This window comes from Phyllobates terribilis, unplaced genomic scaffold (assembly GCF_046119375.1).
Source record: "Phyllobates terribilis strain yellow unplaced genomic scaffold, ASM4611937v1 Scaffold_7__3_contigs__length_470593459, whole genome shotgun sequence".
NCBI classification, from domain to species: Eukaryota; Metazoa; Chordata; class Amphibia; order Anura; family Dendrobatidae; genus Phyllobates; species Phyllobates terribilis.
The window spans coordinates 24,318,065-24,341,128 of record NW_027362767.1 but is presented as its reverse complement, the minus strand read 5'-3'; the positions used below and the strand labels follow the sequence as shown (position 1 = coordinate 24,341,128).

Sequence of the window (23,064 nt, the reverse complement as noted above, 5' to 3'; positions counted from 1 at the left end):
GCGCTTCTCAGTGTCTGCGGGATGACAGGCTGGATGGCAGCGTTCTGCTGCGGTCCAGCCTGTCATCTCGATGTAGCAGAGCTGAAGCTGTCATGGGAACCATGGAAAGGTAAGGATGAGGTTGCTTTATTATTTTTCTTTTATTTCAGGAGATCGTTGGCTTCAGCTGGAATGGGCGTGATGGTAAGTATGGTTTAATTTAGAACAATAAAGAATTGTGTGTTTATTTCAATTAAAGGACTTTTTTCTGGGTGTTGTGTTTTTTTTAAATACTTTACTAGAAATTCATGGTGGTCATGTTTAATATTGGCGTGACCCCATGAATTTCGGGCTTAGGGCCAGCTGATAATGCCAAGCTGGCCCTAACCCCTTTATTACCCAGTGAGCCACCGCATCAGGGCCCTGGATGAGTTGGGTACAGCGCCAGAAGCTTTTATGAACGCGCCATTTTCCGGGGTGGCTGCGGACTGCAATTTGCAGCGGTGGTGGCCCAGAAAGCTTGGGCCTCCCTGCGCTGCGGATTCCAGCCCCCAGCTGCCTAGTTGTACCTGGCTGGACACAAAAACAGGGCGAAGCCCCACGTCAATTTTCTTTAAATTATTTCATGAAATAATTAAGAAAAAAAGGGCTTCCCTATATTGTTGTGTCCGGCCAGGTACAAATAGGCAGCTGGTGGTTGGGGGCAGCCCGTTCCTGCCTGCTGTACCTGGCTGGACACAAATATAGTGCCAAGCCCCACGTCAATTTTTTTTAAATTATTTCATGAATTTCCTGAAATAATTTAAAAAAATTGAAGTGGGGCTTCGCACTATATTTGTGTCCAGCCAGGTACAGCAGGCAGGAACGGGCTGCCCCCATCCACCAGCTGCCTATTTGTACCTGGCCGGACACAACAATATAGGGAAGCCCTTTTTTTCTTAATTTTTTCATGAATTTCATGAAATAATTAAAAAAAATTGAAGTGGGGCTTCGCACTATATTTGTGTCCAGCCAGGTACAGCAGGCAGGAACGGGCTGCCCCCAACCACCAGCTGCCTATTTGTACCTGGCCGGACACAACAATATAGGGAAGCCCTTTTTTTCTTAATTATTTCATGAAATAATTTAAAGAAAATTGACGTGGGGCTTCGCCCTATTTTTGTGTCCAGCCAGGTACAACTAGGCAGCTGGGGGCTGGAATCTGCAGCGCAGGGAGGCCCAAGCTTTCTGGGCCCCCCCCGCTACAAATTGCAGTCCGCAGCCACCCCGGAAAATGGCGCGTTCATAGAAGCGCCATCTTCTGGCGCTGTACCCAACTCATCCAGGGCCCTGGTGCGGTGGCTCACCGGGTAATAAAGGGGTTAGGGCCAGCTTGGTATTATCAGCTGGCCCTAAGCCCGAAATTCATGGGGTCACGCCAATATTAGACATGACCACCATGAATTTCTAGTAAAGTATTTAAAAAAAACACAACACCCAGAAAAAAGTCCTTTAATTGAAATAAAGACACAATTCTTTATTGTTCTAAATTAAACCATACTTACCATCACACCCATTCCAGCTGAAGACAACGATCTCCTGCAATAAAAGAAAAATAATAAACCAACCTCATCCTTACCTTTCCATGGTTCCCACGACAGCTTCAGCTCTGCTACATCGAGATGACTGGCTGGACCGCAGCAGAACGCTGCCATCCAGTCTGTCATCCCGCAGACACTGAGAAGCGCAGGCATGCTTGCGCTCCTCACTGTCTCGCTGTGACGGCATCCAGATGAGCCGAGGTCATGTCCAATGAACTCGGCTCACCTCATGCACGTCACTGACAGCGTGGGAAAATTCTCACGCTGAAGTGCTGAGTGCAGGAGAATTCTCCCACGCTGTCAGTGATGTGCATGAGGTGAGCTCATGTCCAATGAACTCAGCTCACCTCCTGCACGTCACTGACAGCGTGGGAAAATTCTCCTGCAATCAGCGCTTCAGCGTGAGAATTTTCCCACGCTGTCAGTGACGTGCATGAGGTGAGCCGAGTTCATTGGACATGAACTCGGCTCATCTGGATGTCGTCACAGAGAGACGCTGAGCAGCGCAAGCAAGCCTGCGCTTCTCAGTGTCTGCGGGATGACAGGCTGGATGGCAGCGTTCTGCTGCGGTCCAGCCTGTCATCTCGATGTAGCAGAGCTGAAGCTGTCGTGGGAACCATGGAAAGGTAAGGATGAGGTTGCTTTATTATTTTTCTTTTATTGCAGGAGATCGTTGGCTTCAGCTGGAATGGGCGTGATGGTAAGTATGGTTTAATTTAGAACAATAAAGGATTGTGTCTTTATTTCAATTAAAGGACTTTATTCTGGGTGTTTGTGTTTTTTTTAACTTTGACTATGGGGTTAGTAATGGGGGTGTCTTATAGACGCCTCTCCATTACTAACCTGGGCTTGATGTCAGCTGGCATTATAAGCTGACATCAACCCCAACCCTATTACCCCCTGCCACCGCACCAGGGCAGCGTGGAAGAGCGAGGCTAAGTGCCAGAATTGGCGCATCCTATGAATGCGCCATTTCTGGGGCGGCTGACGGCTGGTGTTTCTAGCCTGGGAGGGGGCCAATATTCATGGCTCCCTTCCTGGGCTATTAATATCAGCCCCCAGCTGTCTGCCTAGCCTTTGCTAGCTATTAAATTAGGGGGGACCCCACGTCATTTTTTTGGGGGGTCCCCCATTTTAATAGCTAGTAAAGGCTATGTATTCAGCTGGGGGCTGATATTAGTAGCCTGGAAAGCTCCGTGGGTATTACCCCCTTCCCAGGCTTCAAACATCTGCCCCAGCCGTCTGCTTAACCTCCGCTAGAGCCTAAAATTAAGGGGAACCCCACGCCAATTTTTTTAATAATAAATCCTTTATTTTAATACTAAATGACAAGTACAGTAACCAACACTGTCACTGTACTTCATATATATGTGACTGACATGTTTCTATCTATCTAATCTATGTGTGATGCTCTATTCTGTCTGTTATAAATTGTCGGGTACCGCTGCTGAATTGCCGGCCGGCTTTTTTAAAGAGACAGTGCATGAAAACACTATTATTTTTTTAAATAAATCCTTTACACTAAATGACAAGTACAGTAAGCAACACTATCACTGTACTTATTATATATGTGACTGACATGTTTCTATCTATCTAATCTATGTGTGAAGCTCTATTCTTTCTGTTCTAAATTGTCGGGTACAGATGCTGAATTGCCGGCCGGCTTTTTTAAAGAGACGGTGCATGAAAACACTAATATTTTTTTTAATAAATCCTTTACACTAAATGACAAGTGCAGTAACCAACACTGTCACTGTGCTTCTTATATGTGTGACTGACATGTTTCTATCTATCTAATCTATGTGTGATGCTCTATTCCTTCTTGTCTAAATTGTCGGGTACCGGTGTATGCCGCTGCTGAATTTGCCGGCCGGCTTTTTTAAAGAGAGTGTCTTCTGAGCAGTTTGTCAGCTTTTGGACACCTTTGCAGGTGTTTTCTATGTGTTTCTATGTGTTTTTGTTTGCCTGCCATTGGTTTTAACGGTGTTCGACGGTGTTCTAAGGTGTTCGACGAACAGTTCGACGAACAGTTCCTCGAACATCCCGGTGTTCGACGAACCGAACCTAACCCGAACACTACGGGGGTGGCTCAACACTAGTGGGAAGCTTTGGCACTAGTGTATTATTTGTTTGTTGTCTTTTTTAATTTAAATTATAACTACAGGGTATGTTCCCACCGGAATATACAGTGGGGAAAATAAGTATTTGATACACTGCCGAGTTTGCAAGTTTTCCCACCTACAAAGAATGGAGAGGTCTGTAATTTTTATCATAGGTACACTTCACCTGTGAGAGACAGAATTTAAAAATAAAATCAAGAAAATCACATGTATGATTTTTACATAATTAATTTGCATTTTATTGCATGAAATAAGTATTTGATACAATAGAAAAACAGACCTTAATATTTGGTGCAGAAACTTTTGTTACAATTACAGAGGTCAGACGTTTCCTGTGGTTCTTGACCAGGTTTGCACGCACTGTAGCAGGGATTTTGGCCCCCTCCTCCATACAGATCTTCTCCAGATCTTTCAGGTTTCGGGACTGTCGCTGGGCAACATTGAGTTTCAGCTCCCTCCAAAGATTTTCTATTAGGTGCAGGTCTGGAGACTGGCTAGGCCACTCCAGGACCTTGAAATGCTTCTTACGGATCCACTCCTTTGTTGCCCTGGCTGTGTGTTTCGGGTCATTGTCATGTTGGAAGACCCAGCCACAACCCATCTTCAATTCTCTTACAGAGAGAAGAAGGTTGTTGGCCAAAATCTGGCGATACATGACCCCATCCATCCTCTCTTCAATACGGTGCAGTTATCCTATCCCCTTTGCAGAAAAGCACCCCCAAATTATGTTTCCCCCACCATGCTTCATGGTTGGGAAAGTGTTCTTGGGGTCATCCTTCTCCTTCCTCCAAATATGGCGAGTGGAGTTGATACCAAAAAGTTCTATTTTGTCTCATATGACCACATGACTTTCTCCCATGCCTCCTCTGGATAATTTAGATGGTCATTGGCGAACTTCAAACGAGCCTGGACATGTGCTGGTGTGAGCAGGGGGACCTTGTATGCCCTGCAGGATTTTAATCTATGACTATGTAGTGTGTTACTAACAGTAATGTTTGAGATTGTGGTCCCAGCTCTTTTCAGGTCATTGACCAGGTCCTCCCGTGTAATTCTGGGCTGATTCCTGACCTTTCTCAGAATCATCCTTACCCCACAGGGTGAGATGCTGCATGGAGCCCCAGACCAACAAAGATTCACAGTCATCTTGAGTTTCTTCCATTTTCTAATAATTGCACCAACAGTTGTTGCCTATTCACCAAGCTGCTTGCCTGTAACCGATCCAAGCCTTGTGCAGGTCTACAGTTCTGTCCTTGGTGTCCTTAGACAGCTCTTTGGTCTTGGCCATGGTTGAGAGGTTGAAGTGTGATTGATTGTGTGGACAGGTGTCTTTCATACAGGTAACGAGTTCAAATAGGTGAAATAAATACAGGTAATGAGTGCAGTGTAGGAGAGCTTCTTAAGGAAAAACCAATAGGTCTGTTAGAGTCAGAATTCTTGCCTGTTGGTAGGTGATCAAATACTTATTTCATGCAATAAAATGTTATTTAATTATGTAAAAATGATACAATGTGATTTTCCGGTTTTTGTTTTTAGATTCTGGTAAAAATGATCTCACAATATGATTTTCCTCATCAATATGATTACAGTGATACTAAACAAGTCCAGATTTTTATTATTTAAGTGGTCTAAAAAAAATCATAAGTTTGCAAATAAAATTTTCTCTAGGGTTGTGATACTCTTTCCGAGTCCCATAATGTTTTAATTTTTCTGCCGATGGAGTTGGTGATGGCTTATTTTTTGCGGTGCAACACTTTGTTTTTGTTGCTACCATTTTGGGATAGATGTCACATTTTCATAGCTTCTTACAGCATTTTTTTGTGGAATTACAGTGACCAAAAAAAACATAATTTTGACGTGCTAGAATTTTTTTTGTTTACTGATCGGGTTAATTATTTTTATATTTTGATAGATTGAACATTACTGAATGCGGTGATACCACATGCATGTATTTTTTTAATATCTTTATTTTCAATGGGGGAAAAGAGGGATGATTTGAACTTTAATGCTTTTATTCTTCTTCTCAGATATTTTTTTTTATTTTACTTTCCACTATTCTTGTTAATCCCTTTAGGGGTCTTGAAGCTCCGATTATCGGATCGCTTGTGCTATATACCACGATGCTGCATATAGCAGAAATCACTGTCTCCTTTGAAGCCCGGCCACAGGCTGAGTTACAAGGGAGCTCCATAATGACAAGCACAGGGGTCTTCATCATCTTTCTAATGACTTTTGTAAAAGTTGCACAGTTTTGACTTTTTTTTGCAAATGTCCTGTAACCTCGTTCCTGGGGTCACTTTATGTAGACTTGCATTTTTTTGTTCACATTTTGTGATATTTTAATGAAATACCTAAAACATACATGTCAAACTCTGGCCCACAGGGTGGTTTTATTTGGCCTGCGACACCAGAACCACCACTCCTATCTGGGGCCATTATTCTATATGGAGGACTATGTGGGGCCCATTATACTGTATGGAGGACTATGTGGGGCCCATTATACTGTATGGAGGACTATGTGGGGCCATAATATTGTATGGAGGACTATGTGGGGCCCATTATACTGTATGGAGGACTATGTGGGGCCCATTATTCTATATGGAGGACTATGTAGGGCCCATTATACTGTATGGAGGTCTATGTGAGGCCATTATACTGTATGGAGGACTATGTGGGGCCATTATTTTGTATGGAGGACTATGTGGGGCCATTATACTGTATGGAGGACTATGTGGGGCCATTATACTGTATGGAGGACTATGTGGGGCCATTTTACTGTATGGATGACTATGTGGGGCACATTATTCTGTATGGAGGACTATGTGGGGCCATTATACTGTATGGAGGACTATGTGGGGCCCATTATACTGTATGGAGGACTATGTGGGGCCTATTATTCTATATGGAGGACTATGTGGGGCCCATTATACAGTATGGAGGACTATGTGGGGCCCATTATTCTATATGGAGGACTATGTGGGGCAAGTTATTCTGTATGAAGCACTATGTGGGGCCATTATACTGTATGGAGGACTATGTGGGGCCCATTATACTGTATGGAGGACTTATGTGGGGCCATTATACTGTATGGAGGACTATGTGGGGCCCAATATACTGTATAGAGGACTATTTGGGGCCCATTATACTGTATGGAGGACTATGTGGGGCCCATTATACTGTATGGAGAACTATTTGGGGCCATTATGCTGTATGGAGGACTATGTGGGGCCCAATATACTGTATGGATGACTATGTGGGGCCATTCTACTGTATGGAGGACTATGTGGGGCCCAATACACTGTATAGAGGACTATTTGGGGCCCATTATACTGTATGGAGTACTATGTGGGGACCATTATACTGTATGGAGAACTATATGGGGCCATTATACTGTATGGAGGACTATGTGGGGCCCAATATACTGTATGGATGACTATGTGGGGCCATTCTACTGTATGGAGGACTATGTGTTGCCCAATATACTGTATAGAGGACTATTTGGGGCCCATTATACTGTATGGAGGACTATGTGGGGCCCATTATACTGTATGGAAGACTATGTAGGGCCATTATACTGTATAGAGGACTATGTGGGGCCATTATTCTGTATAGAGGACTATGTGGGGCCATTATTCTGTATGGATGACTATGTGAGGCCTTTATACTGTATGGAGTACTATGCAGGGCACATTATACTGTATGGAGGACTATATGAAGCACATTATACTGTATGGAGGACTATATGAAGCACATTTTACTGTATGGAGTACTATGCAGGGCCCATTATACTGTATAGAGGACTATGTGGGGCCATTATTCTGTATGGATGACTATGTGAGGCCTTTATACTGTATGGAGTACTATGCAGGGCACATTATACTGTATGGAGGACTATATGAAGCACATTATACTGTATGGAGGACTATATGAAGCACATTTTACTGTATGGAGTACTATGCAGGGCCCATTATACTGTATGGAGGACTATATGAAGCACATTATACTGTATGGAGGACTATATGAAGCACATTTTACTGTATGGAGGACTATGTGGGCCCATTATACTGTATAGAGGACTATGTGGGGCCATTATTCTGTATGGATGACTATGTGAGGCCTTTATACTGTATGGAGTATTATGCAGGGCACATTATACTGTATGGAGGACTATATGAAGCACATTATACTGTATGGAGGACTATATGAAGCACATTATACTGTATGGAGGACTATATGAAGTACATTTTACTGTATGGAGTACTATGCAGGGCCCATTATACTGTATGGAGGACTATATGAAGCACATTATACTGTATGGAGGACTATATGAAGCACATTTTACTGTATGGAGGACTATGTGGGCCCATTATACTGTATAGAGGACTATGTGGGGCCATTATTCTGTATGGATGACTATGTGAGGCCTTTATACTGTATGGAGTACTATGCAGGGCACATTATACTGTATGGAGGACTATATGAAGCACATTATACTGTATGGAGGACTATATGAAGCACATTTTACTGTATGGAGTACTATGTAGGGCACATTATACTGTATGGAGGACTATATGAAGCACATTATACTGTATGGAGGACTATATGAAGCACATTTTACTGTATGGAGTACTATGCAGGGCCCATTATACTGTATACTGGTTGGCCCACGACTTTTGGCCCTCTCCGTTTGAGTTTGAGGCAAAGATAAAGTATATTTTAGATTTATCACAAAAATTAACTACATAAGAATTTAGTGCAAAAAAACATCTACGAAAACCATTAGATAGAAAAAGAAAAGTGACTTAAAGCGCGATTCATCATTTGCATATTTGTAAGTGCTTTATTTCCAAGGTAATCACTTACAATATATGTAGTCGAGGATAGGAATCACGCCATGGTCTTCACTATGCAGCTCGGCCATCTTCCCGTGGGTGTTATAATCATCTGCAGCAAAAAGTAATGGAAAAAATAGAGCTGCTCCCAAAAATAGAAAAACCCTCATGTTTCTTAAAGAGAAGCAGAATGTCACTATTAGTCAGGTTATGTTGAATGCAAGTGTTAAGAGCAAAAAAAAATACATTAGGGTCCCTTCACACATCTGAATCTGGTATATGTGGGGTCTGTTTTCACACGTACTGAGGCACATACACACATAACATCTATGGGGCTGCGCACATGTCCTCGTGTTCACAAAAACCGTGTGTCCCACACGTAGACTTGTCCGTTTTTTTCCGGCAGCATCGACGTCAGTACGTACTGCACACAGATGTCATAAAGTGTGACACATGCCGGAATAGAAATTACAGATTTTAAGATGTTAAAGACAAAGGAGACAGAGAGACAGATAATATATAGATAGATACATAACAGATAGATAATAGATCGATACAGTTGAAGCTAGAAGTTTCCATCCACTTTATAAAAAGACACATCTGCATGTTTTTCTCAATATCTGACATGAAATCAGAATAAACCTTTCCCGTTTTAGGTCAATTAGGATTACCATCATTTTTAATATTTGCCAAATGCCAGAATAATGAGAGAGAGAGAATGTTTTAAGGCATTATTACTTACTGCAAAGTCAAAAGTTTTATACACTAAGATTACTATGCCTTTAAACAATTCTGGACTGCCCATATGAAAGCTTTGGAAGCTTCTGATAGGTTTTTTGGCAACATCTGAGTTTATTAGAGACACACCTGTGGGTGTATTTTAATGCACACCGGAAACACACTGCTTCTTTGTGTAGCATCATGGGAAAGTCTAAAGAAATCAGCCAAGATATCAGGAAGAGAATTGTGGACTTGCACAAGTCTGGCTCATCCTTGGGTACAATTTAAAGATATCTGAAGGTGCCTCGTTTATCTGTACAAACAATTATATGCAAGTGAATCGCCCAGGGAAATATGGGGGAGACTCCGTACCCGGGCCTTTACCTTCTGTGGGATGTCACGGCAGTTGACTCCTGGGCCCGTACCCTGAGGTCACTCTTTAAAAGGGGATTTGTTAACAGTTTGTCTCGTGACGCCACCTGTGGTTCCCGGTAATGAGTACCGGCGCTGCTTAAGACCTCTGGAGCAGATGTTTAGGGCAGCTGGGTTGCTGAGGCTCTCCACAGGCAGAGCACAGCTCCAGGGCAGTGTAGTAGCAGATGGTGATGCTGGGCATTGTAGTGCAGGCACAGTAGCATGGTAGAAATAACTGACAGAGACAGTGGAGTGCAGTCATCCGAGTTTACTCACAATTCTTCTTAGGTTCCTCAGGTACACTGTCCAGGTGTCAGACTCCCGCGTCGCACTGCGTTTGCCAGGCAGGTGTCCAGCACTCCTTCAGGTATATCAGAAACACTTAACGGGACCCCCTTTCTTTATGTTCCTTCCTTGACCGACTTCTTGCGCTGGGTCTTCTCCCTCCTGCCCTGCGCTCCCCACACACAGTCCCAATCAGGTACTCTGAGATCCCTCTGGGCAACCTGCAGTTCCCAGACCTACTTGGTACCCCTTACATTGGCTAGGGTGAGGTTGTGGCAATTGCACCATGGAAGTGCAGAAGCCTCCGGTATTACAGCCGAGACCTGGAGTAACACGGCTAGTCCAGGGACCGGTTCAATTCCTGCGGCCTGATCCCTCTGACGCCCGGCAGATTCGGGTGTACGGGTGCAGTCCTGCACTCACCGTACCCCCTGGGATTCCTTCTGTTCCTGAAGCATTCCTCCCTTGCTCCCCACTCCACTCCTGGGCCTCTCTCACTAGGCCCCACTTTGAAGCAGAGCTCCTGAAGAGACTCTGCCCCCCTCCTCTCCTCTTGCTGCTCACCTACTTTCTGCACTGCCTTGACTAAGATGGCTTCCTATACATATATATCTATTCAAGTTCTCCCCTGTTCTACGTCCTCCACCCACACTCACCACTGGTTCCCCCTCGCTTAGGTTCCCCCCACTCCAGCCAGGGACAGGGCAGCAGAAGAAGTGCATAATACCCTTCCAGCTGGCCTGGAGTAGTGTAGGGTTGAGTGCAGGTGTTAGGGTCCCGGGCAGTACTCCATCCTTACCTGAGAGAAGGAGATGCCACACCTCTGGGTGAGGTGCAGTACCTCTGTGGCGACTGAACCCTCAGGGGCGCCATATTAGTACAAACAAGATGTGAATGTCCAGCCATCATACCGCTCAGGAAGGAGATGGGTTCTATGTCTCAGAGATGAACGTGCTTTGGTCTGACATGTTCAAATCAACCCAAGGACAAAAGCAAAAGACCTTGTGAAGATGATTGCGGAAGCTGGTAAGATTGTGTCAATATACACAGTGAAATGAGTACTGTATCAACATGGGCTGAAAGGCCACTCTGCCAGGAAGAAGCCATTACTCCAAAAGAAACAGATTAATGTTTGCAAATGCACACAGGAACACAGACCTTAATTTTTGGAGACATGTCCTGTGGTCTGATGAAACTAAAATTGAACTTTTTGGGCATAATCACAATCGATACGTTTGGAGGAAAAAGGGAGAAGCTTGAAAGCCTAAGAACACCATCCTAACCGTGAAACACGGGGGTGGCATAATCATGTTGTGGGGTTGTTTTGCTGCAGGAGGGACTGGTGCACTTCACAAAATAGATGGCATCATGAGAAAAGAAGATTATGTGGCAATACTGAAGCAACATCTCAAGACATCAGCCAGGAATTTAAAGTTTGGGCGCAAATGGGTCTTCCAAGTGAATAATGACCAGAAGCATACTGACAAAATGGTAACAAGGTGGCTTAAGGATAACAAAGTCAATTTTGGAGTGGCCATCACAAAGCCCTGATCTCAATCCTATTGAAAATTTATGGGCAAAGCTGAAAAGGCCAGTGCAAGCAAGGTGACGTACAAACTCGGATCAGATACACCAGTTTTGTCAGGAGGAATGGACCCGAATTCCGACCAACTATTGTGAGAAGCTTATGGAAGGATATCCCAAACGTTTCAACCAAGTCATTCAGTTTAAGGGCAATGGTACCAAATACTAATGAAATGTATGGAAACTTTTGACTTTGCAGTAAGTAATACAAATGCCTTAAAACATTCTCTTTCATTACTCTGGCATTTGGCAAATATTAACCATTATGGTAATCCTAATTGACCTAAAACGGGAAAGGTTTATTCTGATTTCATGTCAGATAATGAGAAAAACATGTATATGTGTCTTTTTATATAGTGTATGGAAACTTCTGGATTCAACTGTAGATAGATTTGAGATAGATAGATAGATAGATAATAGAAAGATAATAGATAGACGAATAGATATATAGATAATACATAACTGATAAATAATAGGTAATAGATAATATACAGATAGATGCTAGATAGTTATCTGTGAGATATATTAGTGCCTTGTGTGTGTAGTTTACTGTACATGTATTAACCTAATAAATAAATAAAAAAAACGGACGTGGGGTCTCCCCTATTTTTTGTAGCAGTGTAGACCATATATCGGGATGGGCTTCCCAGGATACAGTGAAGTCGTGGACAAGGAAAGTCGCCAACACCAATCTTTCCAGATGGAGTGTTACAGAAGAATTTAGATAGAATACTTTTCCAACAACTAAAAAATGAAACAAGTTACTTCACACCCAGTCAGGACTGACCAGGACCCCTGCACTGCGTCACTCCCTTAGCCCAACAGTGATGACTAGTCGTGCACCCGTCTAGTGTGGTCACCGAGCATTTACCTGGGACTTGGGAACAATCAAATGAATGTCAGGGGCGGACTACTGGTGAGAGAGAACAGCAGCTTCAAACTTAACAAAATGACTCTATACCCACAAGGTAGAACACGGTTACTGATTGATATAGCGTGGAGTTCTCTTTAAGAACCACGTGAGTGGGATTCTCTGAGGAGTACCTTTGTATACTCCAGTAGATATTGATTTACTGCGGTGGTCTCTATAAGGCACTGGTGGCTCCGGACGCTGAGTCCGCTGGACACTGGTGCTATCATGTGCCTGTATCTGCCTGTCTGAGTTTGGCACCAAACTAACTGTGTGTGTGCACGCTCCCACCATAAACCCTGCAGTGGGCCTGAGGTCAGGACTTTCTGACCTGTGTCTGGTCGCTGTAACACTACAGAGTTGCGTCCGCCCAGACGACAGCCGCGTGAACAGTGGATGGTGAGTCTCCAGCTGCGTCACTGATACCGGCTCCCGGGGATTTCTGCTCTGCTCCTTTCTGTATAAAAATGCAAGTAAAACACACAGCAAAAACAAGTATTTTTGCAGCTCTGTTTTTTTTTGCCAAGAGAAGCAGAAATGGAGCACAGATTTCTGCACCAAATATATAACGTGTGCAGAGACCCCTATTGTCCTTATCTTATATCATTCTTTACATTATGTAAGAGTTACAGTTAGTGTTGAGCCACCCCCGTAGTGTTCGAGTTCGGTTCGGTTTGTCGAACACCCGTATATTCGCCGAACTGTTCGTCGAACTGTTCGTCGAACACCTTCGAACACCGTTAAAACCAAACAAAATCACATAGAAACACATAGAAAACACATAGAAAACACTTCAAAGGTGTCCAAAAGCTGACAAACTGCTCAGAAGACACAACTAACACATAGAAAAGTGACAAGTACATATAGTCATGCGAAAAGAAAAGAGGTGGAGGAGTAAAAGGAGGGGGAGACACAGATATAGGCATGTCATGCCTTTCTAAAATCAAGAAAGGCTGGATTAAAAATCTAAAATCAGCCTACCAACACCCAGATGTCGTGACAAGAAAATTAAAAAATAAATATCTTTAGGTAGAATGGCGGTTCCATTCAGAACACTTTCCTTACAAGACGTAGTGGTATTCCCGTTGTGAGTTGTGCCAAAAACGGAACCCAATACATTCGGACTAATCCACCATTTGTCATATCCAAGGGGAAGGTCCGTAAACGACAACATCGACGCGGAACCAAGTACAGTAGTATATACTGTACATCCTTTGACAAGGCAATCAGGCGGATCAAAAAGTTGGGAAGGGTCACCCTAATGGCCAAAACAGACATTGATGCGGAGTTCCGGTTACTTACTACCTGTGCCTCCGAATAGTGTCCAACTATTGGGCTGCTTCTGGGAAGGAGCATACTATATAGATCACTGTTTATCCATGGGGTGCTCCAGATACTGCTCACTATTTAAGGCATTTAGTTGCTTCCTCGAATGGGTTGTAATGGACGTTTCTAAGGGGGCACATATTATCCATTACCTCGACAACTTCTTATGCCTGGGCCCAAAATATTTGCCACAGTGTGAATACACGCGTTAGTCCACCTGTGAGAAGGAGAGAGCTGGAGGGAGAGCGGACACAACAGAGCCGAGGGGTTAGATGGAGAACAGAAGAAGGAAAGAGGGCGAGGGAGGTAAGGGAGTAAAGTGGAAGGCCGACCTGAGCTACCCCACGTTCCTGCTGGACGGGGAACAGCCCTGAGAAGAAAAGCCGCTTGCACATCCGTTTGAGGTTATGGGTGCGAGCGGGCAGAGGGACTACGCTGGAGTGCGAAGCCGACACGGCCAGTCCGTTCCTGCCCGTGCGACCTCCGTGTCGCCGGGTTTGTGTCAGAGCCGCGGTGGACCCTGATGGCCAGCCCCCCTCTCCCAATACTGGTGCCTGTCCGCTGGTGGGTTGAGCCCCCCCGAGGTGGGGGGGGTAACATCTGCAGAAGAAAGACCATCTTCCAGCAAAACAAAGATGTCTACTTCTTTTCGTGGACAATGTGATACAATCCCTGCCTTACGGACATGCCCATCACTACAGATTCCAGATGAGGCACAAAAACAGCAGGTGCTTCAACGGATATCAAGTGCTCCTTCAAGTGGGCTCTCCTCCACCTCAACTTCAACATCACAAATACTCCAGTCCTCAAAGGTGTCACCACAATCACACTTGCTTCCTCACAGCTCCCAAGTCTCCAGCTGCCCATCTGAGTATGGTGTAGAACAGATGGTTGAGTCTGCACAGCTGTTTACTCATACTATAGCCTGGGAAACGGAGGTCTGCTCCAGAGCTTCTGTTAATCCAGATGAGGAAATGATCTGCACTGATGCACAGAATCTTTATGAGTCGGATCCAGGACCGGATGAAGAAGGTTCTGAGCATAATGTAGACACTCGTTCCCAAACTGTAACTCCTGTTGGTGGAGACAATGATGAAGACGATGATGAGACTCACATACCTGATTGGAGCGACAACTTGACTTTTCGGTCAGGGCAGGAAGAGGTTGGCTCTGAGGACGACGGGTGTGAGAACACACAGGGTGATGATGACGAGGTTGGAGATCCCACTTACTGTCAACCCACAGTCAGCCAGTCGATGAGGTCAGCAGAGGAGGTGGAGGAGGATGTGACTAGCCCAGGGGGTGGGGATGACTCGGTACCCGGGCCTTTTCCTGACCTTGGGGATGTCGCGGTGGTCGGCTCCCGGTCCCGTACCCTGGGGTCACTCTTTAAAAGGGTGGATAATTGTTAATTTTATAAGAGTTTGTGACGCCCCACAGGTGGAACTAGGCCTCAGAAAAGTGTATGCAGGGGGAATGCAGGACAGGCGAGACCCAGCTGGGTCAGACAAGAATGGGAATGGACACGGTAGTCACTTCAGTACCTTTTACTGGTGGAAATTCAAGCACATCCCGGAGAACTGGAGGGTGAAGGGTGCATATCAGGATCCTCCCCAATGAGCGGGTGTAGGGCCTCCTGTTTCTTGCCTCTGCGTAGTAAGTTTCTGACCTGCCTGGAGCTAGGCCTAACTTTGTCTCTGTCCTGCGCTGGCAGAACTTGTGGTAGGGCCTTGTCTTAGAGTTCATGCTCCGATTGTGCGGTGCCTAAGCGTCTCCTGGCTCTGTTACGTATCAGCACCTTAGCGATCCTGGGACTTGTAGTTATCCAGGGATTCCGGTTATGCCTTACTGGGTCATAGAGATCCCAGTAAACTCGAATCCGGTGTCCAGTAAATGCTTCGGGGTGAGCTGGTTAACCTCCTCTGCCACCTATGTACTAACTCTCCACTCGCCTTCGGACTACTCGGGCCCTCACTAGGCAATACACACTAACGGCAGCTTGACAGGCTTCACCGATCTTATGGCGCCGGCACACCTTAACCTCTAACTGGGCTCCCTGAATCTAGCTAGCAGGAGCCTCGTGCTCCACTGCTAAACTATTAACTGAGTTCTCTAGACTAGACTGAGCTCCACTTCAGACTGACCTCTCTTAGGCTTCTCTACTGCAGGAACTCTTCAGAGGAACAGAACTTCCTAGCTCCACCTTCCCTATTTATATCCCTAACGGGCTCCCTCTGCTTGTCTGAGGGGGAAGGTGGAGATGTGTGAATGTTTATGGGGGCCTCTTGTGGAGGATTCCATAAATGCACTCTTCTAGGATCTGAGATACCAAGCGCAGCTGGGCGTCACAGATGCTATTGACTACGAGGATAGGTTGCGCCTTCCTGGACAGAGACAGGGTACTGGAAGCACGTCAACAACTGCATCCTCAACCACAACTCTGCCTCTGACCACAAGTCGTAGTGGCTCTTCAGGTCGCATGGGCTCTAAGCCTTGCATAGCCTGGGCTTTTTTTCAGATCGATAAGGATGACCCAACACGTGCTATCTGTAATATTTGTCACCAAAAGCTAAGTAGAGGCCAAAAAATCCATAGTTTGAGTACTTCATGCATGAACCGTCACATGGATATGAAGCATAAGTTGCAGTGGGAAGCTCACTGTGCTACAATGCGGCCTAGCGGGCCGGGCCAACCACCGTCTGCCCCATCTTGTGCATCTGCGGCCTCTTCATCCTCTGTGACTGGGGGGACAGCAGTTACACATGTTTTTGGACACAGACCTGCCACCTCTTTACCCGCAACAGTCAGTGTGATTGGCAGGTCATCATTTCATTTGGAAGTGGAAACACCAGCTGGTGTTGAGCGCTCTCCGGCATCGAGAGCACCACCTTTGGATCAAGGCAACCTAACTTTTCCACCTGCATCTTCCTCACAGACCGGCAGTTTGCCGGGGACACCCTACTCAACCTCGTCTAAGCACAACAGCCAGCCCTCGGTCCCTCAGATGTGGACAAGTAAAAGACCATTTCCTCCAAGCCATGACAAAGCTAAGAGGTTGAATTTCACCATCTGCAAGCTGTTGGCTACAGAAATGCTGCCTTTCCGCCTAGTGGACACAGAGGATTTTCGAGACCTTATGTCCGTCGCAGTGCCCCAGTACCAGATGCCCAGTCGGCATACTTCTCAAAGAAATGTGTGCCTGCGCTACACCAGCATGTCGCACACAACATCACCGCTTCTTTGAGAAACTCTGTGTGTGACAGGGTGCATTTCACCACAAACACTTGGACGAGTAGGCATGGACAGGTCGCTGACTGGGCACTGGGTAACTATGGTGACAGCAGGACAAGGGGCTGCTGTCCAAGTCTTGCCGTCCCCACGAGTTGTACGTCAATCCTCTTTATCTAGAAGTTCCTCCACTGCTTCTGCCTCCTCAACCTCCTCTCGGTCCTCCACCTGCACCCTAAGCCTGTCTGGTAATGACACCCGCTTTCTAACTGCGCAGAAGGAATCCTGCACACCTCCTTACTATGCTGGCAGCAGTGCTCAAAGGCATCAGGCAGTGTTTACTTTGAAATGTCTGGGAAATGTGAGTCACACAGCTGAGGAGTTGTGGTCATCTCTGGAGTCCCAGTTTCATGAATGGTTGTCTCCACTTGACCTGCCACCAGGAAAGGCCATGTGCGACAATGCTGCAAACCTGGGTGCGGCCCTACGCCAGGGCAATGTCACACACGTGCCTTGTATGGCTCACGCGTTGAACCAGGTTGTCCAGCAATTTTTAGCCCAATATCCCGGACTAGATGGCCTTCTGCAGAGGGCACGGTCGCTGTGTGCTCACTTCCGCCGTTCGCATCCCGCAGCTCAATGACTTACATCTCTACAGAAGTCGCTGGGCTTGCCAGTTCACCAGTTGAAATGCGATGTGCCGACATGGTGGAATTCAACTCTGCACATGTTGCAGCGACTGTGGCTGAACCGACAACCCTGGTGCAATACGTTCTGACGTATAGCCTGGGCCAACGAGATCTAGAGGTGGGGCAAATCACGCTGCAGGAGTGGTCTCAGATCAGGGACCTATGAAGTTGACGCGCCCCCTTGGCCGTGTGGTACCCGGAGCCGGGCCGGTAGATGCTGGTGGTTGTAGTCGGAGGCCCAGTCCGTGACCCAGGGCGGTCAATCCAAGGGTAATTTGTATATATGGGTTTTATAATGTCCGACTACGCCACCTGTGGAGTTCGGCCAAAGGGGCCGCCGCTGTGGAACAGTCCTCTGAAGCTAGTGATTTTGCAGCAATGGTATTATTACTCCCCACAGGAAGAGTGTAGCTTCAGGGCAGTGTGGGTGGATGATGGTGGTTGTAGTGCAGGGAGTCAGTAATGAACACAGAGTCCGTGTTATGCAGTCCCAAGATCTTTACTCACAGTTGTTGCAGTCCAGATTACAGGTACCAGAGCAATCTCCCCCATCGTGCTGTGCATACTCAGTGAGGGGCTCAGTCCACCCCCAGATAGCTCCAGAGTACTTAGCAGGACCCCCTTCTGTGTGTCCTTTCTCTGGCCTTCTCCCTGCACCTCACACCCAGTGACACTTCTATCCGGTATCCTCGGGCCTTGGCGGGCGACGTGTGTTCCGTCCCCTGGGTCCTATGTGGCTACCTTCTTAGTGAGACTGGTGTGGACTTTTGCCTGCAGTACATGAAATGCTGCAGCCTCTGGTTTCTAGTTGAGCCTTGCTGTTTCTCCACTAGTTGAGTGACCAGTTCCCCTTATCTGGCCTGACCACTCTACCTCCTGGTAGCAGCAGGCGTACGGGTGGCCTTCTGCACGGCCCGTACCCTTAGGGTCCCTTCAGTTCCTGGAGCCTTCCTGCTCCCACTGCTCTCTTCTCTCCTTCAGTCCTGGGCCTCCCAGGCTAGGCCCGCCTCCGGAGCAGAGCTCATGCAGAGCCTCTGCTCCTGTCACTTCTCCCCCTCTGACTGGCTTGCTCCTTCTAAGATGGCTTCCTATTTGTACTCTCCCTGTCATGTGCTTCCCTAAGCTGCTTTCTCCACCCACACCCACTACATAGGACCCTCTCGCCAGCTAGGGACCTGGGACTGTGCTCTCCCTTAGAAGCAATCTCGCCCTACCCCCACTGTGGGCATGTGTTGGATGCAGGTGTTAGGGTCCCGAGCCATACTCCTTCCTTACCTGAGAGTGAGATACCACACCTCTGGGTGAGATGCAGTACCTCTGTGGTGACTGAACCCTCAGGGGCGCTACACACCCTTCTGCACAGTTTTGAAATGGCGACGAAGATGTTTAGTGCTGACGATGACAATCAGCATGACTATTCCGGTTATTTACATGCTGGAGCACACGTTAAACAGAATTCAGAGTCAGGTGGTGGGACAAGAGGAGGTGGAGGAAGTAGAGGAGGAGTTGTATGCGGAAGGGATAACATCTCCAAGGTCCAGACCGTCGGCAGCACCAAGGCGGCAGGCATGGGAGGGTGGGGGAGAGGGATTAACCAGGGCGAATGGTAGCAGCCAAACTGTTGAGGAAGGTGCAGGAGCCGAGGAAGAAGTGGAGGACGAACTGGCGATGGGCATGGAAGACTCATCAGATGAGGGAGACCTTGATTTCATTTCTTTTGTGTGAGGTTGGGGGGAGAGGGCAGAGGAAGGAAGCATGATTCTTACCTCACTACCCACACAACAAGGACTTGGCCTTCAAGGTTGCGCAAGACACATTAGTGCCTTCTTGCTGCACTACCTGCAACATGACCCTTGGATTGTCAGAATTCGAAGTAATCCCGACTACTCGGTTGCCACACTCTTAGATCCCCGGTAGAAAAGTAAATTTGCCAAAATAATTCCTGCCATAGAAGGTGATTCATGCATGCAGGAGTATCAGCAGAGGCTGTAGCAGAATCTTACATGTGCTTTTCCACAAAACACCAGTGGGGCACATAGTGAATTTCACAGTTCTAACTTGCAAACCGTGGGACTGTCGAGTCTTCATCACTCAAACCATAACAGTAACACAGTTTCTGCTGGTAACAGCAATTTTGTGGAATCGTTTCATCACTTTTTTAGACCATCCTTTGCAAGGCCACAGGAGACAAGAAGTCTGACACATAGTCAACGCCTAGAGAGGATGGTACAGGAGTATCTCCAAGTGAACATTGAAGCTATGACTGTGTCACTGGACCCTTGCTCATTTTGGGATTCCAATCTGGAAAAATGTCCGGAGCTCGCCACTCACGCCTTGGAGATCTTGCAATGCTCTGCAGCCAGCGTTCTTTCTGAATGTGTGTTCAGCGCTGCTGGTGGTGTGCTGACAGATAAGCGCACGCGGCTGTCCACTGAGAATGTAGACAGACACGTTCATAAAGCTGAACAAATCATGGATCCGCAAGGACTTTTCTACCCCTGTGTCATCCTGGGGAGACTAAAAGCTTGAGGATTTGGTAAAATCACCTCAACAACCGTTTTAAGCAACTCTGAGGCAATTGATGCCACTTAAGTGGTGTCTGTGCCACAATTTTTGGATAAAATGGAGACTCTTTTTGGAGTCCCCTTGCCGTGTTTTACGTGACGTTGACATCGTCAATTCCAGGTGGGTTGGGTTGCCCCGCCCTTTTAACTTTAAGAAACTACATACACTATGGCTTGGGGTAATACAGATGGTTGAGTCTGAAGAGCTGTTTACTCAGAGGTCTGCTCCAAATCTACAGTGTCTGCTAGTCAGCATAGAATTTTTAACTGCATCTAGCCTAGGCAATACTTTGGGGATAGTAGCCCAGCTGCGAAGCCAGCTGCACCGCCTGTGTATCTAATAAGAATTTTTAAATGCATCTAGCCTAGGCAGACTGTGGGGACCCCCAACCAAACCCAGACGCTCAGCCACCCTACCACCCCCCTTTCCTTGACAATACAATAATGTTACAACTGGATGGGTGAGGATCGGTCACAGCTTTATTAACTCTTTATACTCATTCCATTGGAAAGGCATTTTATTTCTAAAATAATTCAGCTTGTTGCAGCATGCCCTGTGTCTCCACACCGGCAAGTTGGCCAACAAGTGTAACTCTCCAACATGTCCTTTCTATCTCCAGGCCACGGAGGATCCTGCGTACTCGTATGCAGGACTCTGACCCCCATCCATCACTCTTAATGCTTGTTCCACTACGTCCTGGAGTCCTGACAGGAATATGTCCAGTCCAATATCCATTAAGTGAACACCGTCGGGCCGTATGAGGCCTGCTTTATCTCCTTCCAGTTGTCGGTGTTGTATCACTACACCGCCTCTGTCTCTTTCAAATTTTTCCATACGAATATTTATTACCCGCCTTGTCCGTTCGATGGCCATGATGTCTCGCGCATCTTGCCATACCGCTATCGGCACAATCTCTGACCATACTATAGTTAGTTTTGTGAAAAATTCTCTGAATTTCTCAGTGTCTAGTTTCATTATTGCCATTAGTTATACGCTCTTGTGATGACCTAGGTCGTTTCACCCGTCCTGTATAACTAAGATGACCGGACCTCTTGCCTCTCTCCCTACCTTGATTACCTCCATTAGTACCTGTGGCCATTGCAGGCCTTTAATACCTCTCCAGTTGAAATATGTGTTATGAAACTCTAACGTCCTCCCGCCTGGGCGGACTTTCGCCCTTTTTTCTGCCCAATATATATACGAGTGGCCTATCATCCACACTGTTGGCTTACAGTCACCTGTAAAAGAAACAAACCACGATAGGATAACAAGTCCGGTCTTATGTATGTCGCCAAACATGTGGATCGCCATCTCCTTATCCTCTGAACTTCCGTTTCTGACAGTCCTACTCTTGCTGCTTCCATGGCCGCGCCTATGCGGAATGAGTGTGTCCCATAATCTTTGGGGTGGTTCCCTGCCGATGTTATGCATTTATTAAATATAGCTTGGAACTGGTATCTTGATAATGGCATTCCATCAATGTGTGATAGGAAGAAATTACTTTGTGATCTGATGGTTATATATGTTTTTACTATTGGTACCCGACTCAGTGTACCGTTTGTGGGTTGTAGAAGTACCCAAGTGCCCCTGCCCACTGAAAATGTTTTCGATTGGCGTATGCGTAGACGTATTTCATTATTGGCTATGAATACGTCCTCGTGTAATAAGCCTCCACTGTTGGTAATTTTGGATTGAGGGACTAATTTGCTTATGCATAGCGCCCCGAAGAAGGCGATCGCAAATGCAGTAGACAGTAGTGTTGCTTCAAATTGTGAGTGTCATGTTAATGGTGTTAGGGATATGATTAGTGTTGAGCATTCCGATACTGAAATATCGGGTATCGGCCGATATTCACTGTATCGGAATTCCGATACTTAATTCCGATACTTTTATAATATCGAATACCGGAATCGGAAGTTCCCATAATGCCTGCGCTCTGCAGTGTCTCTGAAGGATGACAAGCTGGATGGCAGCGCTCAGCTGCGATCCAGCTTGTCATCAGAATGCCATCCCAGCGTGGGAGAATTCTCCTGATTGTTTAAAAGCCGGCGCGCGGTAAAAAGCCGCCGGCTTTTAAACAATCACGCAGCCCCATACTGCTTCCCCGCAGCCTCCCACCCCGATCCTCCGCTCCCCTCGCCACCTCCCATCCCGATCGTAAATTAGGACCGGGCGGGGAGCGCAGCACCAAGGAGCGAAGGACCCGGGCAGGGAAGCCGGCAGTGAAAAGACTTCACCGCCGGCTTTCCCGTTCTGTGCTGCGCTTTCCCGCCGGTTATTTCAAATGAACAGCTGAGGTATCAGGTGATGCCGATCAGCTGTTCATTTGAAGTAGCCGCGGTGCCCTCAGAGGGTTCATGTGAGTTCATGCTTGACTGCATGAACTCACATCAACTTTCCCACGGCCGCACAGGTCAGCCTCACCTCCCGGACCCGTCATGATTAGTGTGTGCGGGGTGTGTGTGTGTGCGGGGTGTGTGTGCGGGTGTGTGTGCGGGGTGTGTGTGTGCGGGTGTGTGTGCGGGTGTGTGTGCGGGCAGACATAGGCCGATGTGACACTACTACTCCCATCGGCCTATGTCTGTCCCCCGTCCACTCCTGCCAGCAGGATCAGCTCGATGGGAGCAGTAGTTCCCATCAGCCTGATCCTGCTATTTAAATTGCCCTACTGTGTCCCCAATAAATGTTAAATACATGTCATTGGTGGCCAGTGGTTACCTAAAAGAAATTAGTTCATACATTACCTGTCCCCGCCGATCGCCACCTAAAATAAAGTAAAAAATAAAAAACTACACCTATACTCACCAAGACACCTAATTCCCCGAAGCCATCGAT

General features: G+C 46.6%; 1 protein-coding gene across 3 annotated transcripts in view; it reads right to left on the bottom strand.

The window, feature by feature from the left end:
• The window catches only part of LOC141153485 (alpha-1-antitrypsin-like), a 75,548-nt gene that overhangs the window by 23,629 nt on the left and 28,855 nt on the right, over positions 1-23,064 (bottom strand). For all 3 annotated transcript variants that reach the window (XM_073638316.1, XM_073638317.1, XM_073638318.1), the window contains one exon: positions 8,540-8,682. In XM_073638316.1, the coding sequence (XP_073494417.1) occupies positions 8,540-8,682 (143 nt within the window). The remainder of the gene's footprint in view (positions 1-8,539; positions 8,683-23,064) is intronic.